The sequence below is a fragment of the Amphiura filiformis genome, chromosome 19, assembly GCF_039555335.1.
Source record: "Amphiura filiformis chromosome 19, Afil_fr2py, whole genome shotgun sequence".
Classification (NCBI taxonomy): domain Eukaryota; kingdom Metazoa; phylum Echinodermata; class Ophiuroidea; order Amphilepidida; family Amphiuridae; genus Amphiura; species Amphiura filiformis.
This window is the reverse complement of record NC_092646.1, coordinates 27,691,960-27,706,269: the sequence shown is the minus strand read 5'-3', so window position 1 is coordinate 27,706,269 and position 14,310 is coordinate 27,691,960. Positions and strand designations below refer to the sequence as shown.

General features: G+C 37.0%; 1 protein-coding gene across 2 annotated transcripts in view; it reads right to left on the bottom strand.

The window, feature by feature from the left end:
* Nucleotides 1-13,821, bottom strand: part of LOC140141130 (uncharacterized) — a 44,818-nt gene extending 30,997 nt beyond the window's left edge. The window contains exons 1-5 of one of the 2 annotated variants that reach the window (XM_072162918.1): nucleotides 13,390-13,736; nucleotides 10,544-10,652; nucleotides 6,904-6,956; nucleotides 6,138-6,266; nucleotides 5,357-5,550 (exon numbers count right to left, since the gene is read on the bottom strand). In XM_072162918.1, coding sequence (XP_072019019.1) covers nucleotides 5,357-5,550; nucleotides 6,138-6,266; nucleotides 6,904-6,956; nucleotides 10,544-10,652; nucleotides 13,390-13,555 — 651 coding nt within the window. In that variant the 5' untranslated portion in view covers nucleotides 13,556-13,736. Of the gene's footprint in view, nucleotides 1-5,356; nucleotides 5,551-6,137; nucleotides 6,267-6,903; nucleotides 6,957-10,543; nucleotides 10,653-13,389 lie in introns of both variants that reach the window. The other variant, XM_072162920.1, reaches the window with a different exon arrangement.
* Between the last annotated feature and the right edge of the window lie 489 nt (nucleotides 13,822-14,310).

Here is a 14,310-nt window from a genome sequence, read left to right as displayed (position 1 = left end):
CGCACAGGTGTCATTAAATATATACACGCACAGGTGTCATTAATTATATACACGCACAGGTGTCATTAATTATATACACGCACAGGTGTTATTAATTATATACACGCACAGGTGTCATTAATTATATACACGCACAGGTGTCATTAATTATATACACGCACAGGTGTCATTAATTATATACACACACAGGTGTCATTAATTATATACACGCACAGGTGTTATTAATTATATACACGCACAGGTGTTATTAATTATATACACACACAGGTGTCATTAATTATATACACGCACAGGTGTCATTAATTATATACACACACAGGTGTCATTAATTATATACACGCACAGGTGTCATTAATTATATACACGCACAGGTGTCATTAATTATATACACGCACAGGTGTCATTAATTATACACGCACAGGTGTCATTAATTATATACACGCACAGGTGTCATTAATTATATACACGCACAGGTGTCATTAATTATATACACGCACAGGTGTCATTAATTATATACACACACAGGTGTCATTAATTATACGCACAGGTACACGCACAGGTGTCATTAATTATATACACGCACAGGTGTCATTAATTATATACACGCACAGGTGTCATTAATTATACACGCACACGTGTTATTAATTATATACACGCACAGGTGTCATTATATATACACGCACAGGTGTCATTAATTATATACACGCACAGGTGTCATTAATTATATACACGCACAGGTGTCATTAATTATATACACGCACAGGTGTCATTAATTATATACACGCACAGGTGTCATTAATTATATACACGCACAGGTGTCATTAATTATATACACGCACAGGTGTCATTAATTATATACACGCACAGGTGTCATTAATTATATACACAGGTACACACAGGTGTCATTAATTATATACACGCACAGGTGTCATTAATTATATACACGCACAGGTGTCATTAATTATATACACGCACAGGTGTCATTAATTATATACACGCACAGGTGTCATTAATTATATACACGCACAGGTGTCATTAATTATATACACGCACAGGTGTCATTAATTATACACGCACAGGTGTTATTAATTATATACACACACAGGTGTTATTAATTATATACACGCACTGGTTATATACACGCACAGGTGTCATTAATTATATACACGCACAGGTGTCATTAATTATATACACGCACAGGTGTCATTAATTATATACACGCACAGGTGTCATTAATTATATACACGCACAGGTGTCATTAATTATATACACGCACAGGTGTCATTAATTATATACACGCACAGGTGTCATTAATTATATACACGCACAGGTGTCATTAATTATATACACGCACAGGTGTCATTAATTATATACACGCACAGGTGTCATTAATTATATACACGCACAGGTGTCATTAATTATATACACGCACAGGTGTCATTAATTATATACACGCACAGGTGTCATTAATTATATACACGCACAGGTGTTATTAATTATATACACGCACAGGTGTCATTAATTATATACACGCACAGGTGTCATTAATTATATACACGCACAGGTGTCATTAATTATATACACGCACAGGTGTCATTAATTATATACACGCACAGGTGTCATTAATTATATACACGCACAGGTGTCATTAATTATATACACGCACAGGTGTCATTAATTATATACACGCACAGGTGTTATTAATTATATACACGCACAGGTGTCATTAATTATATACACGCACAGGTGTTATTAATTATATACACGCACAGGTGTCATTAATTATATACACGCACAGGTGTCATTAATTATATACACGCACAGGTGTCATTAATTATATACACGCACAGGTGTCATTAATTATATACACGCACAGGTGTCATTAATTATATACACGCACAGGTGTCATGTCATTAATTATATACACGCACAGGTGTCATTAATTATATACACGCACAGGTGTCATTTCATTATATACACGCACAGGTGTCATTATATACACGCACAGGTGTCATTAATTATATACACGCACAGGTGTCATTAATTATATACACGCACAGGTGTTATTAATTATATACACGCACAGGTGTTATTAATTATATACACGCACAGGTGTCATTAATTATATACACGCACAGGTGTCATTAATTATATACACGCACAGGTGTCATTAATTATATACACGCACAGGTGTCATTAATTATATACACGCACAGGTGTCATTAATTATATACACGCACAGGTGTCATTAATTATATACACACACAGGTGTCATTAATTATATACACGCACAGGTGTCATTAATTATATACACGCACAGGTGTCATTAATTATATACACGCACAGGTGTTATTAATTATATACACGCACAGGTGTCATTAATTATATACACGCACAGGTGTTATTAATTATATACACGCACATGTGTCATTAATTATATACACGCACAGGTGTCATTAATTATATACACGCACAGGTGTCATTAATTATATACACGCACAGGTGTCATTAATTATATACACGCACAGGTGTCATTAATTATATACACACACAGGTGTCATTAATTATATACACGCACAGGTGTCATTAATTATACACGCACAGGTGTGCACAGGTGTCATTAATTATATACACGCACAGGTGTCATTAATTATATACACGCACAGGTGTCATTAAATATATACACGCACAGGTGTAATTAATTATTAATTATATACACGCACAGGTGTCATTAATTATATACACGCACAGGTGTCATTAATTATATACACGCACAGGTGTCATTAATTATATACACGCACAGGTGATCATTAATTATATACACGCACAGGTATATATACACGCACAGGTGTCATTAATTATATACACGCACAGGTGTCATTAATTATATACACGCACAGGTGTCATTAATTATATACACGCACAGGTGTCATTAATTATATACACGCACAGGTGTCATTAATTATATTGTCATTAATTATATACACGCACAGGTGTCATTAATTATATACACGCACAGGTGTCATTAATTATATACACGCACAGGTGTCATTAATTATATACACGCACAGGTGTCATTAATTATATACACGCACAGGTGTCATTAATTATATACACGCACAGGTGTCATTAATTATATACACGCACAGGTGTCATTAATTATATACACGCACAGGTGTCATTAATTATATACACGCACAGGTGTCATTAATTATATACACGCACAGGTGTCATTAATTATTATACACGCACAGGTGTCATTAATTATATACACGCACAGGTGTCATTAATTATATACACGCACAGGTGTCATTAATTATATACACGCACAGGTGTCATTAATTATATACACGCACAGGTGTCATTAATTATATACACGCACAGGTGTCATTAATTATATACACGCACAGGTGTCATTAATTATATACACGCACAGGTGTTATTAATTATATACACACACAGGTGTCATTAATTATATACACGCACAGGTGTCATTAATTATATACACGCACAGGTGTCATTAATTATTACACACAGGTGTCATTAATTATATACACGCACAGGTGTCATTAATTATATACACGCACAGGTGTTATTAATTATATACACGCACAGGTGTCATTAATTATATACACACACAGGTGTCATTAATTATATACACGCACAGGTGTCATTAATTATATACACGCACAGGTGTCATTAATTATATACACGCACAGGTGTCATTAATTATATACACGCACAGGTGTCATTAATTATATACACGCACAGGTGTTATTAATTATATACACACACAGGTGTCATTAATTATATACACGCACAGGTGTCATTAATTATATACACACACAGGTGTCATTAATTATATACACGCACAGGTGTTATTAATTATATACACACACAGGTGTCATTAATTATATACACGCACAGGTGTCATTAATTATATACACGCACAGGTGTCATTAATTATATACACGCACAGGTGTCATTAATTATATACACACACAGGTGTTATTAATTATATACACGCACAGGTGTTATTAATCATATACACGCACAGGTGTCATTAATTATATACACGCACAGGTGTCATTAATTATATACACGCACAGGTGTCATTAATTATATACACACACAGGTGTTATTAATTATATATACGCACAGGTGTCATTAATTATATACACGCACAGGTGTCATTAATTATATACACGCACAGGTGTCATTAATTATATACACACACAGGTGTCATTAATTATATACGCGCACAGGTGTCATTAATTATATACACGCACAGGTGTTATTAATTATATACACACACAGGTGTCATTAATTATATACACGCACAGGTGTCATTAATTATATACACGCACAGGTGTCATTAATTATATACACGGACAGGTGTCATTAATTATATACACGCACAGGTGTTATTAATTATATACACACACAGGTGTCATTAATTATATACACACACAGGTGTCATTAATTATATACACGCACAGGTGTCATTAATTATATACACGCACAGGTGTCATTAATTATATACACGCACAGGTGTCATTAATTATATACACGCACAGGTGTCATTAATTATATACACGCACAGGTGTTATTAATTATATACACGCACAGGTGTCATTAATTATATACACGCACAGGTGTCATTAATTATATACACGCACAGGTGTCATTAATTATATAGACCACTTTACATAATTGTTTATCAACAAAGGCGAGGGATTGGTCTGTCGATATGCCCGAACGAACCGCTTCACTGTTCAATGGCTTTCTTGCACTATATGAAATGTGGTGGGAGATTTAAAATACACATGCCCTGAGCATACTACGATGCGCACGCACACTGCAGGGCAAAGAACAATGGAAAGTACCATAATGCGTGCGAATACTGCCGGGCAATGACGTCACATGTCAAGTGGTCTATATACGCACAGGTGTCATTAATTATATACACGCACAGGCGAAAAAACGCATGAAAAACATCGAACGATAATGGTCCTAACAAAGCCCCGAGAACGCTAATTAATTGAGCGGAGAACCGGAAATCGCAGTGTTTGTCGCAACGGAAAACGCTATGGGGGTGGGGGGGGGGGGGCAAGGGGGCATTTTCCCAAATATTTTTCTTGCCCTCCCCAGTTTGCCCCTCCCCACACTTTCAAGGTAAAAACCCAAAATTACACAAATGTCCCCTTTTTTTTGAAAAATAAATAAATTTTGCCCCCCCCCCACCTTCCACTGAAATTCACTCCCCAAATGCCCCTCGAAAAAATTACATGGTGCCGCCACTGTGCGTATATACTGGGCTTTATTAAAAAGCATAATATTTGTGTACTTTTCTTACTTGTATATCTTGGCGAGCAACGCAAAATTCATCAAATACAAATCCGTCAATGAATCCGATCTTCTTGTTGCTAATATCTTGATAATCAAAATTCCCTGGGTTGCTATCTTTGACGATAAAAGCAGCTTCCTCAGTAGTGGTGTATGGGTCACTGAATTGGAAGGTCCGGCTTCGAACATAGGTGTGAAACCAACCTGAAGTAGTGAGAAAAATAGGGACGACGGTCTCAAATAGGTCGTCACCAAGTTTAGTTGCAGTCGGATTTGAATTTTCATATGAGACCTCAAATGACCTCCGTATGTGACTTTGAACACAACAGTTACTAACAAGTGAAGATTCCCTTAGTACATTCAGCTATGACCCGAACCTAGTTGCAGTCGTATATGAACTCTTCATATCAGACCACATTTTAAACAAAAGTATTACATGATTGACAATGTTAATGGACACACCCACGCATAACTATACTGACATGTGGTCTCTCCTTCAGAAAACTAAAAAATGTGGGATCAGGATGGTCTGCCGAGGGTTAGTCCAATCTGTACCACGAGCTGCTCAATGAAGAAGATACTGATCCTGAAGGGTATATTATTCCCACTCATCAAATTGGTCGTGTCACCTTAGTAAAGAGTGAGTATTGGTGCATGCGTCTGAAAATCTGTCAAAGAACCCGCTGAAACTCTTCGCGTGTATATGGCACGTAAGAGAAATACCCCATCTGCTACTGAGATACTTCAGAGACCGGGTAATTTAGATTTCTTCTATAGAGTACCATACTCACCGGTACATGCATCATAATATCCTGAATAAAGCCCCTCGCCTCCTCGTTGTGATTCGCCAATCTTGGAATCCCAGCATCGCGTGTAAACATCGGCAGACCAACGGCAGTTCTTGCCTGCTATTCTGCACACTGTGAAAAGGACAAAAAGGCCCAGCTTTCAACATACAAAATATCTGTATTAACAATAACATTATGGTTGCACCATGTCAAATCCATTCATCTAACTCCCGGCATCGAATCCCCCTTGGCGAAAATAGACCTTCGTAATGGAGGGTCTAAGAGGGCTGGAGGGTGTCTATGTCTAATGTCCGGTTCATAGTCCAATTCACGGACGCGAATTTTTTGCCGCGATAAACCTTGAGGCGGAATTTTACGATCTTAGGGATAACATTTGAACACTCTCCGTAGACATCCGTATAGACTGTCAAATCATAAGCAGATGCCAAGTTTTTAGGCTGCAGGGGCTCTTGCCCTTTATTATGTCACCATTTCTTACTCCTTAGTCCTTACCTACTATTACAATATGCCTACCGTTAACCGCTAACTACCGCACACTCCAATAAAACCTCCTGTGCATGCAGTGGCGTAGCGTGCATCCAATTGGGGAGGGGGGGGGCACCGACCATGATTGGGGGCACCGGGTCTGATGGGGGGGGGGGGGCACAAGCCGTTTTTGGCAATTTTCCTATGCGATTTTCTAAATTTTGCAATCGATTGGGGGTACGCCACTGCTCCTGTGGACTGGTAGGGTTATAAATCTGCTTACCTGCGTTCGTAATGTCAACATTAAATCCCATAATCTGTCCGCTGATTTCATCACTAGTAATGAAAAAGCAAAAATTTATTGTTAGACGTGCAAAAGGGAGAGTAACGCCGATTGCGCTGAAGTGGCGTAGCCAGCACTATTTCATAGGGTGGGCAAAGGAGGAAGACAAGGCAACTGTCAGGGAGGGCAAACTTTGAAGAAAATGGTAAAAAATGGGCTATAAGTATAAAAAAAAGCCCGACAATCTTAAATATCAGGGCGGGGGCAAGGAAGGAGGGGGGGGTAATACTTCTCACGGGGGGCATCTACCCCTCCCCTTGGTTACGCTACTGAGAGTAGAATGCTAACCAAGGCTCTTACAATAACTGTACAGGGATACCGGATGTCATTATTTGTATGCAATTATCGTGGAGCTTTTTGGGGGGTCAACGTTTTTGCTTTTCAAAGTAACATTATTCGCTAACGAAATATATTTCCCAACTTTCTAAAGCACATCATATCAAGATAGTTTTGTCAGAATTTCGGTTTTGATTGCACCGTTTTTTAATTCCGAGTACCAATTTTGTATGAATCAACTCGAGAATGTACCCCGGGAATGTACCCATGTACCCATATGTAAGCCACAATAGAAATATCATTATAATATTATTTCTGCTGGTTATATTAGAAATGAAGTACTGGTTGGACATTTTGGCAGTGCAAGTGAAAAAAGGTGAAATCAAAACATAAATTCTGACCAAACTATAATATATAGACCCACACAATGTGCCTTACAGAGGTGGGAAATATTTTCTTTAGCGAACTATATTAGTTTGAAACGCTAAAAAATTAATTCCGAAAAAAGCTTGCGGGCGAGTTTAAGGCCTATACAAATCAGAATCTTACACTAAAAGAAACAATTTTAACACCATGATTTTTTTAAATGTATATCCAAGCCCTATGTTTTAACTGACATTTCTGAAGGAAAAAACATTGCTTTATATTTGTCCGAAAAATTAACATCATAGCAAAAATCTCTGAATTGTGCTGATTTCAAAATGTATCAATCGACTTTTAGCGAGACTATGCATAAGGCCAATTGAAGTCAATTCCTAGTTTCCTGTTACACAATTTTTCATGACTGTGTAGGTGACCATTTCATTTTCCATTATTCATTATTTCATACCATTTCATTATTGCATCTGTTACAGGTGTAAACCAATAACTACCCATGTACAGTGTAGTTTACTTTACAAACACATGAAGGTGATTGTACATATTATCAAAAGTTTCACAATATTTTTTACGGGGTGAGATCAGAGCAGATCAAAAAGTGCGGGACAGAGAAGTGAGTAGGTATTCATTATTAATTCATTATTAACCATATACCATGCTCCTACTGCAAAGAAAATCCCTGAAAATCAAGAGAAAGAGATTTATGATATATATTTAAAACCACAATTTATATTGGTATGTTAAAGTTGGTTAGAAATCAACATTTTATTCAAAATAATGAAATATTTGGCCAGCAATTGCTTTTGAGCGGAGTAGGGTAACGGGAAACAAGGAATCGACTTTCATTAGCCTAACAATAGAAGCTGGTGACTAAAGTTCTGAGTGTATACTACATGTATAATATACATTGTATATGCAGTGCGCAAAAGAATTCAGTTACCCGTTATCTTCACCCCTGTATATAAGCATCCAGTACCTGTATCTTTTAGGTCTGGTTTAAGACCTAATTTGTTGACATTGGTTAAGAATTAAAGAAACGCCGAAACGGTGATCTAAAATCCATGGAAGTAACGAAATCAAAAGTTGTACTTTCATGTTCTTATCAATGGAAAGCACCACGCACAGCGACACCATCCCTATATTTTCGTGTCATAAATTGCCATGATAGTAGGGGGAACCACTAGTTGTTCACAACAGCACGGCATGGCAATTTTGTTCCGCCGTGATTCAATAGTTTTGAGATAAAAAAAAGCCGAGCACTCCAGGCAAAGTAAAACACACCACCTGTACCTGTACGAACACTAACTGTACGATAGATACACAACTTTTCTTTTCCACTACGCATATACACATGCTCCGCTGCGATTACCCTTTTAACGTTTCTAACTCAAGCAAATTTGATTTTTTTTGTCAGTTTATGTTTTCAAGACGCAAACGGGAATTCAATACGCAGAGTAAAGGTTATCAGATTCTTTCAACACGTATATTCATGTGCAAGCCTTACAAAGGTTTTGTTCAAATAGCAAAAATAACGAAATATATTCAAGGATTTGAGATTTTATTATATCAATAGTAAACACACCAGCATTGGCCTATAGGAGCGTGGTCGAGTCACACAAATCATATCAATCCAATTATAATGCTTCAGATTCGGACTATTCATTGAACTAACAATTCTATAGAGACCATGTAAATACATGCTTTGTTGTCCGACATTCAACAATAGAATAATCAATCTTGTCTGGATATTTTGAAAGACAGCTCAAACAGCTAAATTAATAACATGATCGCTGAGCTATAGCGATTAGTTTTTAGCCGGGGTTTTTAGCCAATGAGATACCAATACCAATGTTATTTTGTGACCCTCGGCAGCTGGCAGAGCATTTATAGACCGGTTCATTTCACTACCTATACAAAATAATTATTTACGATGTGCGATACTAGTTTTAAGAGATCTGGAATGAGCGTTTTGAGCATTTCGACATTATTTTAAGTGGGACATGAGAGGACATCAGACACATCGAATTACATTCTAAATACGAAGATTGTCTTTCGGATATCAAATAATTTTCATTTTTTGAAATTCACGATATAATACAAATTTTATGACAAATTATTAAAATTTGATATTTTTCACATTTTTGATATATAACAGTCCTCGAAGTAAATTTTATAAATCAAATGATATATTCTTAAAGTGTATGTAGCTGGGAGGAAAAGCCGACGATCAATTGAAAATTTTGACCTTTCATATTGAAGATATAGATTTTTTCCCAAAAAGACCTACTTTTTTTGGTGTTTTGGGAAAACAAATCCATATCTTCAATACGAAAGGTGAAAATTTTCAATTGATCGTCGGCTTTTCATCCCACCTACATACAATTTAAGTATAAATCATCAGATTTATAAAGTTTACTTCGAGTACTGTTAAATATCAAAAATATCAATTTTTAATCATTTGCCATAAAATGTGTATTACCCTGCGAATTTAAAAAAAATCAACATTATTTAATATCAGAAGGACATTCTTCGTATTCAGAATGCAATTCGATATGTCTAATGTGCTCTAATGTCCCACAATAAATACTGTCCAAACGTTCATACCCCATCCCTTAATGTGCTAATCAATAGAACCACGGCACTAGATTCCTTGTTCGAGAACGCTTTTTGTATATACAAATTATTGAAATCAATAGGGCATGGAATGGCACAAAACTGCAACTTTTGAATGGGCATCTTCCTTGGGTTTCTATTTCTTGACAGATTTTGACGAATGAGGTCTTAGATCCGAGCTAAAAGATGCGGCTATTTGCTGCTGGTTCTAATTATGACATATTTGCCTTTGTTTAAGATATACAGGGGTAAACAATAACTGGTACCTTAATTGTTTAGCGGACTGTATTTATACATTAAAAATATTACTTACATATATTCTGTGTTTGACGCTCCATGTCCAATTGACAAAACCCATATTTTGTCATCGTCATTCACCCCATCGTTGCCGCTTTGGGCACCAGCACTCCCTGAATCTGAGTCTACAAATGTATATAAACACCTCATTAACAAAGTCCGCAGTTAAGTAACCCCTCCTACACCAAAACGTGATCTTGTTATCACAATTTGATTGATAAGGTCGTCTGCAGAATCTTGTTAGCGCCAATTTGATACCAAATTTGCTACCAAATACTCTAAATTGACTATCCCAAGTGCCGGTACAATACGCGGTTTATTCAATTGGTAATTGGAAACGCATGGGTTAGAGATGAGAATGAGGCGGCGCTGCATGTATGCCGTGGTAAACACCAGTGATGGACATACAAGATATTGAGTTGATCCATTTTTACAAACAGCTATAAACCAGCAGGACTCAAATGACACTTTAGCTTCTTTTTTCTAAAATCTTTATGAACGAGTCATTCTTATGTTTTAACTGTTTTAATAAAATTATGAAAACATGGTTCTACTAAGTGTTTTATAATTGTATGTATACTATGCTGTTTTAAATTGTAGAAAGCATGCAACTTGTAAAAACTTGAAACAGTTCTAGAGCTCGGGTATTATGGTTTTAATTTGGCTAGCATAGGTAAGGCTGTTTAAACTTAAACCGGGAGTGGGGACTTTATTTTCTTTCTTACATTGTTGCTTTCGATGTGCCAAACCTTCATTATGATCATTCATCCATGCGTATCAAATAAACAAGTGAAAAACCTTGAACTGTACCTGTACTTGGGATAGTCGATAGGGGCCCATCGCAGGCAAACACACTTTAGTAATTTCGACCGTGTGCATCGTTTTGATTTACAACTTTTGAAAATGCACCGAAGTTCATAAAAATTATACTGGTATCAATCAGATTACTGGTTTCTTTTCAAATAAAATTTTTCAAATGTGGCATAATTACATTACTAAAAAGCAACACCAAAAAACAAACATTCAAAAAGGATCTGAAATTCAGCTTATGTCGTGTATTGTGGCCAAATAGCATAGAAAATTAAAAGAATGACGGATTGGGCCCCCTCTTTTGAAGTCGATATATCCAACCACCTTTTTGTTAAAGTCATACCCAATAACCCCTTTGTGTAAGTTCGGCTACCCATAGAATTCTCCGTAGTCCACTTGCCCATTTTGCATACTCTGGCTATTAGGGACTGATCGTTATTTACGGCAGGGGGGGGGGATGGGCATTTTGGAAACAATATCGACAAAAAAATTCGCGTTCCCCCCTCGCGTCCGCTCAAAATTTACGGATTCCCCACTTGTTTTCCCGAATTCCTCCATTTAAAACTTAACACTCCCCCCTTTTGGTTCCCCCCTCAAAATGCCCATTCCCCCTGTCGTAAATAACGATCGCTCCCTTATATTTAAGCATAAAACTCTAATTTGTATTAATTTGTGTGCAATTGATATATTTTCACATCTGACCTTTTCAGTCACCGTACTCCCTCTGTTTGTTAGCTTCCCAAGTGATTTTTTTCACTCGGCTTTTGCGATCAATAAACTGTAAATTCCAAAATCAGAATTGTTCAGTATTGAATCGAGCCATTATAACATATAGGCCTACGTATACATTACTTTTTCTGTCAGTAGATATAAAAACTCTTTATGACCATTTCACTATTGAACAATTTCATTCTAATAAACATCAGTATAATTTTATTCAACGGATTGCGTTCATCATGATTAATAATATCATATTTTCATTTTATAAATTCGACTATGGCATAGTCTGGGCTACCCGATGACCCCCTAAATGTCTTATTTTCTGATTTCGGTAAAATAATTTATAAACATTACGTTTTGTTACCTGGAGAGATTTGATCATGTCTCACCTCCTTTTCAACCATATCGACGGTTATAAATTTTGTAGTGAGGGATATTTAACCACAAAATTGCCTCATGCAAAACTCACTTCTTGAGAACCAAATACCACACAAGGTCATTTTTATGTAAATCTTTGACCCATTTGTGTTATATACTGCCTCTAGCTATAATAACATCCTTGTGATCTGGTCAACTCATTACCAGATGCAAACCTCAGGAGGGAATTCAATTTTTTGATCAATTCTCTACAGGTAGTGAAACGTAATGTTGGTAAATTTGAAACGGTAATAACTTTTGTAGTGAGGGATCAACATTTAACCACAAATTGCCTCATTTTTATGTAAATCGTTGACCCATTTGTGTTATATACTGCCTCTAGCTATAATAACATCATTGTGATCTGGTCAACTCATTGCCAGATGCAAACCTCAGGAGGGAATTCAATTTTGGATCAAAAGGTAGTGAAACGTAATGGGGGTTGGTAAATTTGAAACAAAAATTTAGAATTTTTGTTATATTTTCACTTTTTTTATTTTTATTACCGATGGCCTCTTTTTTCAAAATGGTATACCCAATGGCCCCCTTTTTCAAAATTTTACACCCATGAACCCCTGTTTTCATTTTGTTATACCCCCGGGGCACTCACATTTCCCAGCTATACGGGTATGTGCCGCGGCGACGACCCCCTTTTTCAGAGCCGCTGGCCGTTCCTTAGACCCTCTGAATTCATTGTTTGCCCGCTCTGAAGCCCCAAAACTTTTCTAGCCGTTCCATAGACCCTTAGATCATCGATTTCCGCTCTCATCGGCATCTTGAGAGGCGTGTTTTCTGTCCTACTATTTCAAGCCCAAAAGCAGACCCAAAAGCTACTTTTGCGAGCCCAAAAACTTCAAAACTTATCACCCATCCCTTTTAAAACTGTTTTTAATTATTGTCAGATTGTCAACTTACATGTGCCGCCAATGTTGAAGTTATTAGTGCCTTTTTGACTCAAACTAACACTAGCAATGATGACACCGATAACAGCCAAAACTAAAGCCAAGATGCTCAGTACTAATGGCAACTGATTACCAGAGTTTTTATTTGATTCATTATAGATCTTTTCAGTATCCGCCATTTTGGTCCTTCGTCAATGTCTTGTGTTATGCGTCAAGCTGAATATTCACGCTTACTATCCTAGAAATCTAAAAATGTCTAAGCAAGTTGCCGTTCACTGGCTTTCACTGTATTGGCAAAGTGAGCCGTTTTCAATCGAACTTGATCTGTCATTCGCAGTTCATTCATTCGTGTATTTGTTATTTATTCACCCATTAAAACAGTGCACTGAACCAGGAGAGAGCTCATGGTCACAGCTTATGCGGGATTTAAAGGTTGGTGTCTAATATTTCAAGAACTGATAAAATTCCGAAATTGTCACAGTTTAACGTATTTTTATTAGAATTAGTGTTAATGTCTTAATCAAGAGTTCAAAGGTGAAATTGGTCGATAAAGGTAACCTATACGTCTACGTAGCCATGTCCCTTGACCTGGCTTGTGGACGCCATCACTGATACACGTGAAATTGTTTCCCTCCACAGCTGTGTTTTGGGCGAAGTCTTGGGAAAACACCAATTCGGGTTCGGACAACCCAACTGTGTAACTGGGGGTGGGGATTGACAGAGGGTGGTAGCCTCTCAATAACGTGCCCCGGTCAGAATAATTTAAGTTTGGGGGCGAAAATGAATTTGCTCTGATTTTGATGAAAGTGGTCTCAAATTATGTGTCTTGTTGCAAGAATCCGGAAAAAGAATTGGTCAATTTGACGCCCCGAAGAGTGGCGCCCGGGACATGTTGCCTCCCTGCCCCACCACCCCCCACCCACTAGATACGCCA